General features: G+C 43.7%; 1 protein-coding gene across 10 annotated transcripts in view; it reads left to right on the top strand.

Moving 5' to 3' along the window:
* The window catches only part of PDE8B (phosphodiesterase 8B), a 298935-nt gene that overhangs the window by 189849 nt on the left and 92818 nt on the right, over positions 1-16268 (top strand). For all 10 annotated transcript variants that reach the window (XR_015135515.1, XM_086323153.1, XM_086323157.1 and 7 more), the window contains 2 exons: positions 10216-10406; positions 14314-14373. Coding sequence is in view for 9 of the 10 variants with exons in the window: in XM_086323153.1 (XP_086179279.1) it covers positions 10216-10406; positions 14314-14373 (251 nt within the window). In the remaining variant the exon portion in view is untranslated. The remainder of the gene's footprint in view (positions 1-10215; positions 10407-14313; positions 14374-16268) is intronic.

Raw genomic sequence — 16268 nt, 5'->3', positions numbered from 1 at the left:
TGGCTATGTCAGTAGCCTCAATATTTTTTAAAATATTTTCTGATGTTCTGAATCTGCCACGTTAATCTGTATCCAAGTTCTAGATTTATGTATGTTCTTGGTAACTCTTGCTTTTATATATTGTCCCTCTTTAAACTTCTACCTTAATTTATATTTTATTTGTTGGTAATATGGTTGGACCAGCTTTCTTTAGTTAATATTTTCCTGATATATCTTTTTCTATCTTTTCACTGTCATTTTTATTTATAACTTTATGTTAAATATCCCTCTTATACGGAACACATAGTTTTATTTTTCTAAAACCTATTCTGCTAAACTAACTTTAATAAGTAAGTTTAATCTGGTTACATTGAGTGTGCTTACTGATATAATTAGTCTTCTTTTGTATTTTCTATTTTATTACCCTTTTCCCCTTGTTTCTACTATTTGTTAAAATGGTTTTCAGAATTACCTTTTACTGTCTCTGTTTTAGAAGGTTTAAGTTAGGCTCCTACTTTAGTGGTTTTCCTTAAATTATTTTTAATATGTTTGCTTAGCAGTCAAATTTTGTAACAAAGTCTCAAGTATACTATATTTCTGTCCTCTGAAGTATGATGTAGTCCTTTGCAGTATTTAAATATTCTATAATAGCCTCAGTTGTCTGTAAGTTTTGACTGACATTTGGTATGTTAAAGCATAATAAAACATTTTAAATTTGTGCTCATAAGCTATGAAATATAGTAACTAATAAAATAAATGCTGTGAATCCATCAGCCAGCATAAGAGGTGGGATGTTCCCAGTGGTACCATGTACCTGCCTGGTTCCTGTCCCATGAGTTTGGGCCCTGTGACAGCAGCTAAAAGTAGTCAAGAGTCCCTCTCTGAATGAGGGGCGGAATAATGAAGAAAACTCTTTTTTAAAAAATAAGCTCAACTTAGAACCAAGGATGCCTTTACTCCTGGGTCTCATTCAAGCATAATTTTAGGCACTGATCCATCCAGTTCAAGTCCACATGCTCAAGACTCCACAGCAGGTGTTGTCGGGAAGAAGGGAGCCACAGGATGACCACTGACCGCCCAGGGAGTCTGGCTGGTTTTTTTTATTGTCTTTTACATTCTCACTGGAAGGGCAGGGATATCCAATCAAGTGTTCTTGTGCTTCTGATACTGTCATTGCAACCGTCTTAGAAAGGGCCTAGAACCTTAGTTTTTACATTTTATTTCTTGGAGAAAAAAAATACCTGCTCTGTAATTTCACTGCCTTGCTGAAAATGTTAACTGTGTCAGCTGGAGCCCGTAGGACTTGGGAGGAACTTACTTGACAAGCATATTCCAGGATGTGGTTGCTTTGGAGGGTGCTTTTCTGAGGTCACTGGAGGGGATTTGCTCCCATGTGGTGGCCAGGCAGTGTGATGTGGGCTGGTGGAGCGCTACTGGGGTGGAGTGGGTAGATGTGCCTTGCAGAGTTGTAGAGGACAGCTCTCCTGGGTGAATGCCTGTGACTCATGGCAGGGCATGTTTTCCAGTCTTAGCAAAAAAGAAAAGTAGAGGGAATATTATGAGGCAATAGATTTTTATCAACTGGTACCATCTGGAAACCAAGAGGCCCTTCCTTCATCAATGCCTGGAGTGTATTCACTTTCCAGTGTGTGGAATTATTTCTGCTTAGGCTGTTGCCGCCCCCACCCCTCAGACTGAGCCTTCCAGCTGGCCTTGGAAGCAGATCCTGACTGCTGTGACCTGAGCATTCTCCCAGCAAGACAGCAGTTTCCTTTAAAACTTATACTTCCATATTGTGTGGACATGGATTTTATTTTTTCCCCCTGGAACCATTATATATTGGAGACTTTATCTGGCAATCCTCTGGCCTTGTGGGAAGCTGATCTTGATACATTAAGTGATGGAGTGATGGAAATGTTCAGATTCACTAACTCCCTGTGGTTAGCGTCTTCTCTCCTGTCTGTCCTGATTGCTGGCACCAAGTCGTGTCCTCTACCCAGCCAGTTTCATGGAACCACAGAGTTGTTAGTGACTTTAGTTGTTAGGGTCCAGTATTTTAGGGGTAAAAACAGAGCATGTTACTTATGATTATTATAAGCTTGAGGGTCAGGTCAACCACACTTCAGATCTTGTTAGCTGCTGACTTGGGTGTGTGTCTTAACCATTCCACACCTCAGTTCCCACATCTGTAAGTGGGGATGATGCCCACCTCCAAAGAAAGATTTGTGAAAGGGTTACTAAATGAGGTAGTGTATTTAAAGTCCTTTCAATATCATGGCTGGCCCTTAAATTCTCATCAAACTATAGCTACCTGAAAAAGCCCTCACTTTGCATAGTTCCAGTATACACAAATTTCGGAGTTTAGTCAACATCAGATAACCAAAAAGATGTATTAAACAAAGTATATGAGCATCACGTTCCTAGGGACATTTAAGGAAAGCTCCCAAACTGTTGTCTCCAAATGAATCGACCCCACCTATGATCACATTGGCCAGTTGTTCAGTGACCACTTATCCACGTGGTCTACTCTTAGGAGCTCCTTGTTCCCTGGCTTTTGCTTAAAGCCAAACCAAGTATTCTGAAAATTAGATGTTTAATTGTGGACATTGACAATCCATTTGGAGACATGTAGGAAGCAACAGAACTGGACATGGAACAACAGACTGGTTCCAAATAGGAAAAGGAGTTCGTCAAGGCTGTATATTGTCACCCTGCTTATTTAACTTATATGCAGAGTACATCATGAGAAGCTCTGGGCTGGAAGGAACACAAGCTGGAATCAAGATTGCTGGAAGAAATATCAATAACCTCAGATATGCAGATCACACCACCCTTAGGGCAGAAAGTGAAGAGGAACTAAAAAGCTTCTTGATGAAAGTGAAAGTGGAGAGTGAAAAAGTTGGCTTAAAGCTCAACATTCAGAAAATGAAGATCATGGCATCCGGTCCCATCACTTCATGGGAAATAGATGGGGAAACAGTGGAAACAGTGTCAGACTTTATTTTCTTGGGCTCCAAAATCAGTGCAGATGGTGACTGCAGCCATGAAATTAAAAGATGCTTACTCCTTGGAAGGAAAGTTATGACCAACCTAGATAGCATATTCAAAAGCAGAGACATTACTTTGCCAACAAAGGTCTGTCTAGTCAAGGCTATGGTTTTTCCTGTGGTCATGTATGGATGTGAGAGTTGGACTGTGAAGGCTGAGAGCTGAAGAATTGATGGTTTTGAACTGTGGTGTTGGAGAAGACTCTTGAGAGTCCCTTGGACTGCAAGGAGATCCAACCAGTCCATTCTGAAGGAGATCAGCCCTGGGATTAACTGCAGTACTTTGGCTACCTCACGCGAAGAGTTGACTCATTGGAAAAGACTGATGCTGGGAGGGATTGGGGGCAGGAGGAGAAGGGGACGACAGAGGATGAGATGGCTGGATGGCATCACTGACTTGATGGATGTGAGTCTGAGTGAACTCCGGGAGTTGGTGATGGACAGGGAGGCCTGGCGTGCTGTGATTCATGGGGTTGCAAAGAGTCGGACACGACTGAGTGACTGAACTCAACTGAATTGAGGCATATCCTTTCTAGAAAAAACACTAATAATGATGAAAATGTACACTGTCTGCAAGTTAAAGAAAAGTTAGGGTTTTTTTTTTTTCATCTTTTTTGTAATTATATAGTTTCATTCTCATTTAACTGTGAAAGACAGCTTATTGCTATCCTTAGAAAGATAGTTTTTCAGACCTTCTTGATAAAACATGTCAAAGGAATGGTTATAATACTTCCAACACAGCCCAGGGACATCAGAAGGATTACTGAAGGAGGAGCTGGGGATTACGGGTCTAGCTCTGCAACTGCTTTGATCAGGGGAGTTGCTGCCCTCATCTGTTGAATAGGTGATGGTGGGTCACCCCCAGAGTCCCTTCCTGCCCTGAAAACTCCTGAGAGTCATAGTCCCCCTGTCATTGCCTCTAGGACACCCCCCAGGTCACCTGCAGTCTGGCTGCTACCCCTCTGCAATCTCTTACACCAGACCCCCCGCACTTATTCTCTGGACCCTGCCCTGGGTTATCCATTACTTCATCAATCTGGCTTGGGTTGAAAGATGATTTAAACTTTGCAATTCCAAAAAATGTAGGTAGAAATACAGGGAGGCCCAGCCTGACAGTCTGAGGTTTTCATTGTTACATTTGAAAAGCCATACCCCAATGGCACAGCAGATGAAAAATCGGCCTGCAATGCAGGAGACACAAGAGACGTGGGTTCAGTCCCAGGGTCAGGAAGATCCCTTGGAGGAAGGCATGGCAACCCACTTCAGTGTTCTTGCCTGGAGAATCCCCATGGATAGAGGAGCCTGGCGGGGTACAGTCCATGGGGTCACAAAGAGTCGGACACGACTGAGCACACAGCACACACAAGTAGCCTTCACTTTGCACAGTGTCAGTATACACAGACTAGGTTGTGTATGCCTGGTCACAAAGATTGCAGTCACGTTGGTGTTTGAACTGTGATAATTGCATGAAGTTGCTACAAACTTTTCTGATAGTTCTTCAGTCCACAAGTCATTACAGAAATTACAAACATGCAGCGTGATCAGAGACAGATGTGCAGCCTGGACGGTGCCAATCTCGAGGCTTGTTTCACAGTCTCTGTTAAAGCAAAGTGTGCCCCTTTATTTCTCTGTGATAACCTACCTGACATTACACAAAAGCTGATGATTGAAAGAGGAAGTTAGCCGCCCAAAATGAAAGCATAGTAAAGAAGTGGAAGGTGATAATGCTAGACGTGAATGGCAGTGTAAATGGAGTTAGAGGAGAAAGCTGGCTGGCAGGAGAAAGCTCACTCCTGCCAGTGAGATATTCCAGGGTGTAGCCATGGGAAGTTAGTCTCAACGCAAGTTCATTGAGCTAAGTGAAGAAAGTGGTTGTGACGAAAAGGATGAAATATCACAGATGAAGTGATGCCAACAGAAAACTGCACATTAATTAAAGGAACTCTGGGGACATTTCATGACATTGAAAGTACAGAGGATAAAATGTTGGAAGTTTATCCAAACTTAGGAGTTTATAATTCACCAAGGCATAAAGAGGCTCATATAATTTATACAGCTGGAGGAAAGCAAGCACTGTTCAAACTACTCAGTAAGCTGAAAAAAAACTTCAGAGTCTCAGTTTCTAATGTTTCAAAGAAAGTGCACTGAATAAGTGTTAATTTTACATTTTTCATTTCCCTGTACATTTATAACCAATAATAAAGGTTTTGTATGTTTTGACAAAGTTTCTAAATGTCATAGAAAGTAGTTGTGACCGTTCTTCATTCAGTTTGCTTCGCATGGCCATTTGTATGATCTGGCGCTACCGTGCAGAGTGGGCGCTGCCTGTGTATGTGTTCCGATCCTGGACAAACCCAAGTTGGCCAAGACCTGCTCCAGAGGAAGACGTTTCCTCCTTGTCCCAGGCTTCACTACAGGGCTGCTTTCAGTCTTCTTCTCTTTTGCTGTGTTTGCAACAGCACAGTGAGGTTGGTGTAACAAAACTGCTTCCTTCTTCCCGTTCTGCTGCGCGGGGATTCCTTCCCTGGATGCCGTGCCCACGCTCTGTCTTTGGCCACCGGCTAGTACTGCATCCCTCGTGCTTATCTGCTTACCTGAACGTGTCCCCAGCTTGGTCCTGGGGGCAGACACTGGACTCTAGTTGTCTCTGTCAGCTTCTGACTCCCAGTTCTTATATCTTAGGCGATAGATCAACAAAAGTATTCTTCAAAGGAACGTTCCACATACTATTTAGAGTAGGTGAGAGTGAGTTTACTTTTACTCTATAAATAAAAAGCAATATGCTTTTTTTAATTTTCATTTTTTGGCCACACTTTGCAGCATGTGGGATCTTAGCTCCCTGGTCAGGGAGCTCTCTGCATTGGAAGGTGGAGGATCGCCAGGGAAGTCCCAAGTTCGGCTATATGCTTTCGTTAATTATTTTGTAAAAATCATTTTAATCATAAAAATCATTTAATAATCATCCCTTTAAAAATCACTTTAAGGGATTTGCCTCAATGAATGGTCGGTAAACATTTCCACATTGACGTGTTTAACAAGAAACTAAATACTGATACATAAAATGATAAGTTTGAAGAGGGACTATATCACATAAGGTTTTTTAGGGGTTGCATTCTTTGGTTTGGAGTAACAGTTGCCTTTCACAAAATAGTAAATGAATAAGAAATGTATTAGTGTATTTTTTCCCCCAGAATCCAAGGAAGAGTTGAAAGCCATGGTTTAGAAAGGGTGGCAGTGAGCCATTTCTGAGTATTTTGACAGAAGGAACTTGCGGTTTTTCCTTCAATCTCTCTATATTAATGGCCCATGGGTCCTGATTCTCAGCCTCTGTGTCTCTCTGTTCAAATTTCAAATTCCCCAAAACAACATTATTAGCCCAGCTGTGGCCTAGGAGATAGGGGCAGAGAGTATAACTTTGGCTATGCCGTCTTCCTAGAGAAAATAGAATTTTCCAGATAGGCAGACCTTAACAACAATGTCACGGCTATAGTACTTTAAAATATATGTATATATATTTTAATTGCCATAGATTTTCATTTTGCTTAGGAATTGAATCATTGAAAAGTAATCTTTCTGAATTAATCTTTTATAAATGGAAAGAATTTTGAATAGTACCTAGAGAGAGTTTTCTAGTGAGTACTTTTATAAAAATTCTTGTTTCGGTATGTAGACTTTAATTTTTAATCAGGTAGAGTGAAGCCAACAGAGTAGGAGAGACTGTCATTGAAAGATAGTTTATTCCTCACAGTTCTGAGAGGAGGGGCAGGCCACGCAGGACCACAGAGGGAAGCACAGAGGCCGGTTGGAGGCAGGGAGTGTGAGGGCCAAAGTGTGGTCAGGAGCTGTGGTTATGCTCTCTGTGCGAAGCGGTGAGGCAGGGCTGGCAGGGTAGACAGGTGTGACTGGCTGAATCACTCAGGAGACGTGTTGGGCAGAAGGACCGTCCCTAGTTGCCTGGTACCCGGCCCTGGAGTGATTTAGGACAGGCGGATAGTAGTCCAGAGGGTTAGCGAGTGGTAGAGGTGGTAGGAGCCGACTCCGGATTGGTTTGCATATGGAAAATGCATTCCTAGGCAAGTCCTTGGCTTTCTCTAGGCATCTCTCCAGGGTCAGCAAGGCTCCAGACATCAAAGCATTAGAAATGCAGAAGTTAACCTGGCTAAGACTATGCACTCCCAATGCAGGGGGCTCAGGTTTGATCCCTGGTCAGGGAACTAGATCCTGCATGCCACAACTAAGAGTTCACATGCTGCCACCTAAGATCCTGAGTGCCGCAACTAAGACCCAACACAGCCAAATAAAATAAAAAAAATTTTAAGGCATGATTAATACAAGTCCCTACATGTTCAGTTGGTTGGTAAGTTTCCATGTGAAATCCAGCATAACTTCCCAAAGTGGCTACAAGGCATTACACAAGGAAGCCCTCTGCTGTGACCTCCACTTCCTGTCCTCTCTTTTGGCCTCTCCGCTGTCACACTGGCTTCCTTGCAGTTCTTGAACGCATCAGCCATGCATCCCACTGAAGGGACCAGTGGGTCTGTTCCCTCTTTGTGGGATGATTTATCTTTAGTGATCATTTTGACTTTTCCATTTTCTTTGGGCATCTGCTCATATGTCACTTCCTTGGTGGGGCTTACCCTAAGCACCCTACTTAATACTGCTCCCAGCAGCCTCTACTGTTTCACCTAACACTTACCACTTTCAGCATTCCATATCATTTGTTTATTTATTATGCCTGTTTTTTGAGGTCAAGAGGTCATATTTATTTTGTTAGCATACTCTAAGCAATTAAAAAATCATGTCTACACATAGTAGGTGCTCAATAATATTTGAATAATGACATTATTTTTCCAAAAGTGGAGCACTCCAGTCTTTTAAGGACACATAAGACATCAGAGATTAGTACCTGTATCAGTGGCCACTATGGGAATACAGTTAGGCTCTTATTGCATAAGTCAAATGTTGTTGTTTAGTTGCTAAGTCATGTTCGACTCTCTTGCAACTCCGTAGACTATAGACTGTCAGTCTCCTCTGTCCATGAGATTTCCCAGGCAAGAATATTGGAGTGGGTAGCCATTTCCTTCTCTGGGGGATCTTCCTGACCCAGGGGTCAAACTCATGTCTCCTGCATTGCAGGTGGACTCTTTACCACTGAGCCACCAGGGAAGCATTAGTCAAATATTGAGGCATAAATGTAGAAAGGAAATATAAAGTGTTGAGATTCTTGCTTAGCAATCATTATTCAGCCAGACAGATGGGACAAGAGGTTCTGTCACCTTCCCTGACGTTTAGCCTTTGCATATTGAGTTTCTCATGCTAATACCACAGCTACATCAAGTCAAAGGCCAGTGACTTTTTGTACTAACCAATTTATTCTACCTGATTTTTTTCACTGTAGCTCCATTGTTAACAGTTCCATTTGAAGGCTTTCTTTTCACTATCAAGATCCGGAAGGCTGCGTCCCTCACTTCTCTTGGAAGAGCTGCCTCCCACTTCTTTCCAGGAGTAGGTCTGTAGCGAAGGTTCTGGGGGATAGCCTGGCCTGAGGACTGACGGACCCTTGCCCACAGTGAGCCATGAAGAAGGGTGGCTGCCTCACGTGTTACTGGCATGTGATTTCAAGCCATGTGCTAAAAGAAAATATCAAAATCATGCTTAAAAATATGATTTCTCTTCTGGAATCACGGTATTTGAGAAAACAGGAAATGATTCAAGCAGTGTAGAACAACTGACATTTATGATGCATTCAGATGTTAAATGATAAAGGATTATTGGAGAGGCTTAGGTATAAAATGGTATTGTGGTTTTCTCTTTTTAGAAAAGAGTTTTTTTTCTTTAATAGATACATACAGGTGAAATATGTGGGATTTGCTGTAAAGTAATACAAGAGTTGGAAAGTGGGTAGGGAAAGCATTGAGGTCACATTGGCCAGGAGTGGCTTACTGCTGAAACTGGGTGATGGGTCCATGAGAGTCATTATCCTGTTATTTTCGTTATTCTGTTTATTTTCAGTTTTCAGTTAGTGAAGGATTTTTTAAAATGTAGTGGTAATTATTGACCAATTTCTCTTCTTTCTGATTTTAAGTGAAACACATTCACCCTTTCATCATGAAGATTGGTATTGACTATGGGCTTAAAGGACCAGAAACTTCCCTTCTGTTCGTAATTGTTTAAATGAGAACTGAATGGTGAAGAATGTTAAATGCTTATCATTATCCTGAGATTATTAATATATGTACTTCTTATTCGGTCTGTTGCATGATGTAGTCTTACTCCAGTTGACAGTAAAAGCCCTCTTTTATTTTACAGAAACCCTGTGCTCAGTCATCCAGTCACTCAGGTACCAAGTGCTGCCCGGCAGGGTCACAGCAGGAGCAAGTCAGACAGGTCTTCCCTGCCCCGAACTCCATTCTAGTGGGGAAGAGAGACCATAAACAAACAAATGAACAAGCTCAGGTGCTGGTGTGGCCATCTCTGGCATTGTGGCCCCCAGGGCATCTGGGTTCCAGAGCCCAGGGAATGATGAGGGCACGTGGGTGGTGGTAAGCACTGCCGTCTTCTTTCCAGGGAGTGGGGCTGTACTTTCCTGTGAAGAAAAAGAGGCCTGCTTCCTCACCTTAGCTCCAGTAGCTTCACATTTCATGATTGTTCTTTCCAGATTCAGCAAGTGCTGGGTGTTGCAGTTAGTTTTTGAGGATGTTTTGAGTTCCATCCTTTTTGCGTCTGGATAAAGATTTCAGTGCTAAGTTCGGAGAGGCAGCCTCTAGGTACCTCAGGCAAACCCCAACTGCCCTGACCCCAAATACATGAGCATGTGAACCACAGGCTAACCTATGTTGATGAGCCTGTTACCATTTTACTGATCAGTCCATTTGAAGACAGAGCCACTTAGGAAATTATAAATGGGTAGCAACCTCCAACAGTGGTGGAGCTTGTCTTCTGTGCTCACTCAGACCTCCCAGCTCGCTTACTTCGCACTGTTTTTAGCACATCTGATATTGGAGAAGCTGTAGGCTGAAGATGCCCTGCCTTGTTCAGAGACACCCGGGAAGCAGGGGACCAGCTGGGATTTGAACCCAGGGGGCTTCTCTCCAGAGGCTGCATCCTCCACCAGTATCATGTAGGTCTGCTTCCAATCGTCTCTAAGGATGATGACTTCTGTCAAGATCCTCTTTTCTGTGTGTTTCAGGTTTTGCTCATCTTTGCAAAGGAAGATAGTCAGAGTGATGGATTCTGGTGGGCCTGTGACAGAGCCGGTTACAGCTGCAATATTGCTCGGACTCCAGAGTCAGCCCTGGAATGCTTTCTAGATAAACATCATGAGATTATTGTAATCGATCACAGACAGACTCGAAACTTCGATGCAGAAGCAGTGTGCAGGTACCGTAGTTATGTTAATATATTAGCAAATGTCCACTTAACAGCTTAAAATGAAATTCACGTATACATGTCTTTAGTTCCAGCCCAAATGTCTCTAAAATATGTGTTGATGTTTCTAAGCAGTATATATAGATTTCTACGATGAAAGCTATAGCTCCTCCTATGGCCTTTTCTATTTTTCCACATTTGCCTTCCAAAGAATTTAGAGGTGTGAGCTGGGCTCCTCTGAAAACTTTAGGGCATTTTTTCCCCTTGAGTATTGTTCATGTTGCACTTAAAAAAAAAAAATGAGATTCACACAGTTCTTATTACACAGATATGGTTTGGATTTAAACCAGATATTTTAATCCTAATTATTCTGTCCCAAAATGAACATCAGAAATGTGTGAAATAGACCATTTCTGCCTGCCTGGCAACAGATGGGTAGATTTTACAGCAGTTGGGGAGGAAAGGCAGCCACTTTTCAGCAGCAGAAGAATCTCCCAAGGATCCAAAGCCCCTGCTTGTTTACAGAAATGCTTGCACTCTGGGGAGGAAACGCTTGTCTGTTCATAAATAAATGCAGTCATCAGAGTTAGCTCTGGATGAACCCATCCATTTGGCACAAGTGGAATGCTTTGAAGCTCAATGGGAAGAGGTCACTAATTAAATGCGGGACCAGGACAGACTCCAGTTACAAACAGAATGGGAATTGTCTTGACTATTAGCAAGCGAAATGAAAGGCAGGGAAATGGCTTCTTAGACCTGTTGGTACCCTGACAAGAAATGAGTGCATTTAAGAGAAGCTTCTCCTCATAGGCATCACCTTGCTATTCTTTGACCATTTTCAGTTTCCCAAAGAAGAAACTTTCTTAAGGAACCTATTTTAAAATGTCTTATAGGTCTCAAATAATCCTATCTTCCTGCATAGAAACATTTGCCTGTTTAACTATATAATAAAGTATATCACAAAATATTTCGTATTTTTAGTATTAAGGGAAGAAAGAGTTGTTCAGCCATGTCCAACTCTTTGTGACCCCATGGACTTTAGCTTGGCAGGCTCCTCAGTCCATGGAATTCTCCAGGCAAGAATACTGGAGTGGGTTGCCATTCTCTTCTGCAGGGAATCTTCCTGATTCAGGGATCAAACTCGGGTTTCCTGCATTGCAGGCAGACTCTCTCTACTGTCTGAGTTACCAGGAAAGCCACCAGGGAAGTAATAAGAAATAGATATGTACATATGTGGATATGTATGTATGTTGTGTGTATAAAATGATTGTCAGGCTAGAATTGAGTCTCTTATAGCTAAATATATCTGTATTTTCTTGATCTCCACTTACAGTTACATGATTTTTTTAGTAGAAATAGCACAATCCTTTATACATATATAGAATGATATAAGACAGGCTTCAGCTATAAAAAGAAGAAATGAATAGGAAGAATTCTTTTAATTCAGGCAAAGGCACAATTTAGTAGATAAACTTTATAATCTTCCTTGAATATACAGGAAGGTGGTTTTGTTTCCTGTTGAGGGAATTTTTTGTCTTAGCTGCTCAGAAAAACACTGAAGCATCTGTGCAGTTCGAAAGCCAGGTTACGTCTCTGCTGGTGCGTTTCCAGTTACTGGTCAACTTGATGGAGAGATTCCTGAATGCTGGATTGTGAGCACGTCCGCCCTAAAATGAGAGGAGACGCATTCCCAGCAGATGTATGTTATTCATTGTCGTCGGCGGTCCAGGACCCCTGGCTTTTGAGCTGGGCTGGACCTTAGTGTGCTTCTTTGGACCTCAGCCTCACCAGTCCCCGGACCCCCCTTAGTCCTCTCAAGCAGAAAGAGGTCCAAGTCCCTTTGGCCACACCTGTTCCTTCTTTGGAGGAATGAGAGAGAAGAGATCAGTGGCAGGAAGGGACCCAAAACACAGACACCAGTCTCAAAAGAAGCTGAGTGAGCTCCAGCTAGTTATAACATGTTTCCTCTTGCCTAAGCCCCACCCCTTAGAATGCAGCCCAACAGACACCCAGACACCTTGAGGGGGTGGAAGAGGTTGAAGGAAAGTGAGGCATGCGCAGCAGCTCCCTGGAGATGAGCGCACACCTCTGAGATGCTGTCCATTGTTTTCATTAGGTGCTCCTGGTATTTCTGCTGAGAATTCAGTAGAAGGCTCCTAAGTAGGAGATAGTGTAGTTTAATGTGACCAGTCCGTGGTAGGGACAGGAGCTTCCCAGGTGGCGCTCGTGGTAAAGAACCTGCCTGCCAGTGCAGGAGACGGAAGAGATGTGGTTTTGATGCCTGGGTCAAGAAGATCCCCTGGAGGAGGGCATGGCAACCCACTCCAGTATTCTTGCCAGAAGAATTCCATGGACAGAGGAGCCATAGGAAGTAATCTGCTGTCCACAGTGAGTTCAGGCCTCTCTTCAAAGGAGCTTATTCAAATACCATTTATCCACAAGGAGACCTGTACTTCCCAGAAAGACAGCAGCTGGCCATCGTCTTGAGCCTTCTCCTCACATGGAGTGAGGTCTCAAGGAACAGACCATGGGAAGGTACATTTTTAGAGGAAGGTGAGAACATTTAGTCACGAGGGTGAAGCAGTATGAGCTGGCTGTCCCTGGGGGAGCACTGGTGCACACACATTAAAATGGAGAGGAGCAGAAATGCCCGGAGCTGGAAAGAAACGAATATAAGCTGCTTCACAGATTCCTCAGGAGCAGCCTTGAGCTTTCACTTCTCAGAGCGGATGGTTCCCTTGTGAGGGATCTCGAAATACGGAGAGGCCAGACCATGGAGATGGATCGAAACAGACATGCTTATTTGTATGAAGGTTCCAATATGTGGCCCTTTCTTAAGAATTCATTGACTCATGACCCCTGACCAGGGGTCTAAACCAGAATCTAAACTGTAGCATAGCACAGTTTCCAGGAAGATTCTTGGACTTCAGAATTCTTCTGTATTTTAACCCTGTTAAATTCCTACTACTATTACTACTACTACTAAGTCGCTTCAGTCATGTCCGACTCTGTGCGACCCCATAGACAGAAGCCCACCAGGCTCCCCTGTCCCTGGGATTCTCTAGGCAAGAACACTGGAGTGGGTTGCCATTTCCTTCTCCAATGCATGAAAGTGAAAAGTGAAAGGGAAGTCGCTCAGTCGTGTCCGACTCTTAGCGACCCCATGGACTGCAGCCCACCAAGCTCCTCTGCCCATGGGATTTTCCAGGCAAGAGTACTGGAGTGGGGTGCCATTGCCTTCTCCGTTAAATGACAGACAGGTGGTCATGGTACAACAGACATCATTATAGTAACAGTTACTGCATTGATCGTTTCTCAGCCCTAGTTGATGACTCAGCTGTTTAAAGTATTTGAACAAAAATAACAGTACAACCAAAAAACTGGAGTGGTCCTTTGTACAGTTTTTAAAAGACCTTCGCCTGCACCTGTGTATCCAGCTGCCTTCTTTTAAGATCAACTTTCTGAACTATCTATTATTTTAAAAGAAAAACAGGTCCAACTTAATTAGCTCCTCAAGTACAAACTGATAACTAGAGAATTGTCGGACTGCCAGTTTTCTTGCAGAGTGGAATTTCAATCAGAAAACATGGAATTTAAGTGGAATTTGCCAGTTTTTGAAGTGGAACATTGGCAGATCTGACCTACTGGAGAATTGCCCGGGAATTTCTTTTAGATGTGTTGGGGGGGGGGTGTGTTTTTTTTTGTTTGGTTTTTTGGGTTTGTTTTTTTTTTTAGTAAAACAAAGATTGTCCTGATCCATAAGAGCATCTTCCTTTGTTGTCTTCCACATGTTTTCAGACTCCTTCTTTACAGGGACGTTTGATTTCCTTCCGTTTTCCCTTTGAAGAAGTCCCACAGTCAGTCAGTCGTCAGAACGAGGCCACATCGCCTGGTCTGACATGGCGCTTTCTTGTTTCAGGTCAATCCGGGCTACGAACCCCTCGGAGCACGCAGTGATCCTCGCCGTGGTCTCACAAGCGTAAGCTCACCCCCAGCCCCCCGCTGGGAGCCCCGCTGTTCCTCCTGAAACCTTCTCTGACGTAACACATTCTCAGAGCTAGCAAAGCCACGGGGGAGGTCTTTGGCCTGACACCAGCAACCTTCGATCTCACTTGGGATTTTCCTTGTTTTGCAAGTTTCTAGAAATATGTAGGCCTTTCTCTTTATCCTCTCTAATTTCTGTTAGCACCTCAGGAAAAGAATGGTTACTCACTGTATGCCAGAAATGAGTGGAAAATCTCAGGAGGAGGAGGTCTGAACAGAACGTTGTTCCAGCTTACCTTTTTTCTTTGAAGAAAAGAGATAGGGAAATGCTTGTTTTTTCACTTAAGAAAAAATAAATTATACCATGAGAACTGGCACCAAAGCCACTGCCAGAAAAGGAATGTGCAATCTCTGTTAGGACCGTTATGTGGCTAGAAGCAGGACGAAAGGATGGATGCCAGAGCTGGAAGGGAAAAAGAGGGCTTGAGCTGTAGGTCGGAGACTGTGGGATGAGAAACCCCTGTGCTGCGTGTAGAACATGGCCCGCACTTAGAATGAGAGGCCAGGAAGGAGAAAAGCTGCGTGTACAGCCGGCATGATGAGACCCTTTGCCCATCCCAAAATGTGTCGTAGCCACTTAATGGCTATCACTAGCTTTGGAGAGCATAAGACCTTAATTTGAGCCCAGGACTGACTGGACTTGGCCCCGTTCTGAGAGTTGGCACAGATTCTGCCCCGGAGGAGCTAACAGACCAGCAGCTCAGAGTGTCAGTCTCCCTCAGACGGGCCCTACCCAGGGGGAGATTTAAAATATCCTCTCCGAGGCCATATTGGGACAGTAAGAAGTCCTGGCTTCCAAGTCTTGCCCTATCCAAAGACTCCTCCTGACCTGCGACTCCTTGAGTGTCTTGTTAGGAGCTGTGTCTCTTCACTTTGACACCTACCACAGGGTATGAGGCAAGGAACGTAAAGAAACTGTCCCACTGGCCTCAGCATCTTGTGATGACAGGATCTCGAGGGAAAGAGCGAGGGGACTAGCCTTCTTCAGCCTCCTTGCTTATATTTTATCTTCTGGGGACTGAGAACTCTTAACAGGGTCTTGGAGCCTTGACGTGGGTACCAGACCACACAGCATCTGCCCAAGCATGGCTGATTCCATGGGCCCAAAAACAAAATATTCGTTTTTTTCCTGCTCATATAGCAAAAATGTGTGCTTGTCCTTGACAAGTGGTGGTTTTTTGTGTCTCGTTATGAGTTTTCACTTTTTTCCCTGTTTTTTGAAAATATTTCATTTATAGAGGAAGTTCATAATGCTTCCCAGGTGGCGGGTAGTGGTAAAGAACTCGCCTGCCAATGCAGGAGACATAAGAAATGCGGGTTCAATCCCTGGGTCAGGAAGATTCCCCTGGAGGAGGAAATGGCAACCGACTACAGTATTCTTGGCTGGGATAGCCCATGGACAGAGGAGCCTGGCAGGTTATAGTCCATGGGGTCACAGAGAGTCATGCACGACTGAGGTGACTTGGCACGCACAGTAATAAAATTAATGCTGCTTGTACCATCCGGCTTATGAAGTAGGACATGATTCATACCTCTGGAGCCCGTTTTGTGCCCCTACTTATTTATTGACCAGAGAGGGTAGAACCTTGAGTTCCTGAAGAGGGAGGGAGAAGAGCTTTTCCCTGTCATGTGGGATTCAGCCACAGGTGATGAGGCAGATATGCCCTGGGATTTCTGGGCAGGCAGAGCTGTCTGCTTCTCCGGCCAATCCCTAGTGTCCTATTTTTCATCCCTTTTTCTACGGCACGTGCTGCATGTCTCTTGCGGGCTGTCTTGGGGACACCATCTCTTATAAAGATGACAGCAGAGCTTCAGCACGACTTCACGATC

The sequence above is a fragment of the Bos grunniens genome, chromosome 10 (genome assembly GCF_055505025.1).
Source record: "Bos grunniens cultivar Pamir isolate PY7600 chromosome 10, Bosgru_T2T1.0, whole genome shotgun sequence".
NCBI lineage: Eukaryota > Metazoa > Chordata > Mammalia > Artiodactyla > Bovidae > Bos > Bos grunniens.
This window is presented reverse-complemented; position numbering and strand designations above follow the sequence as displayed.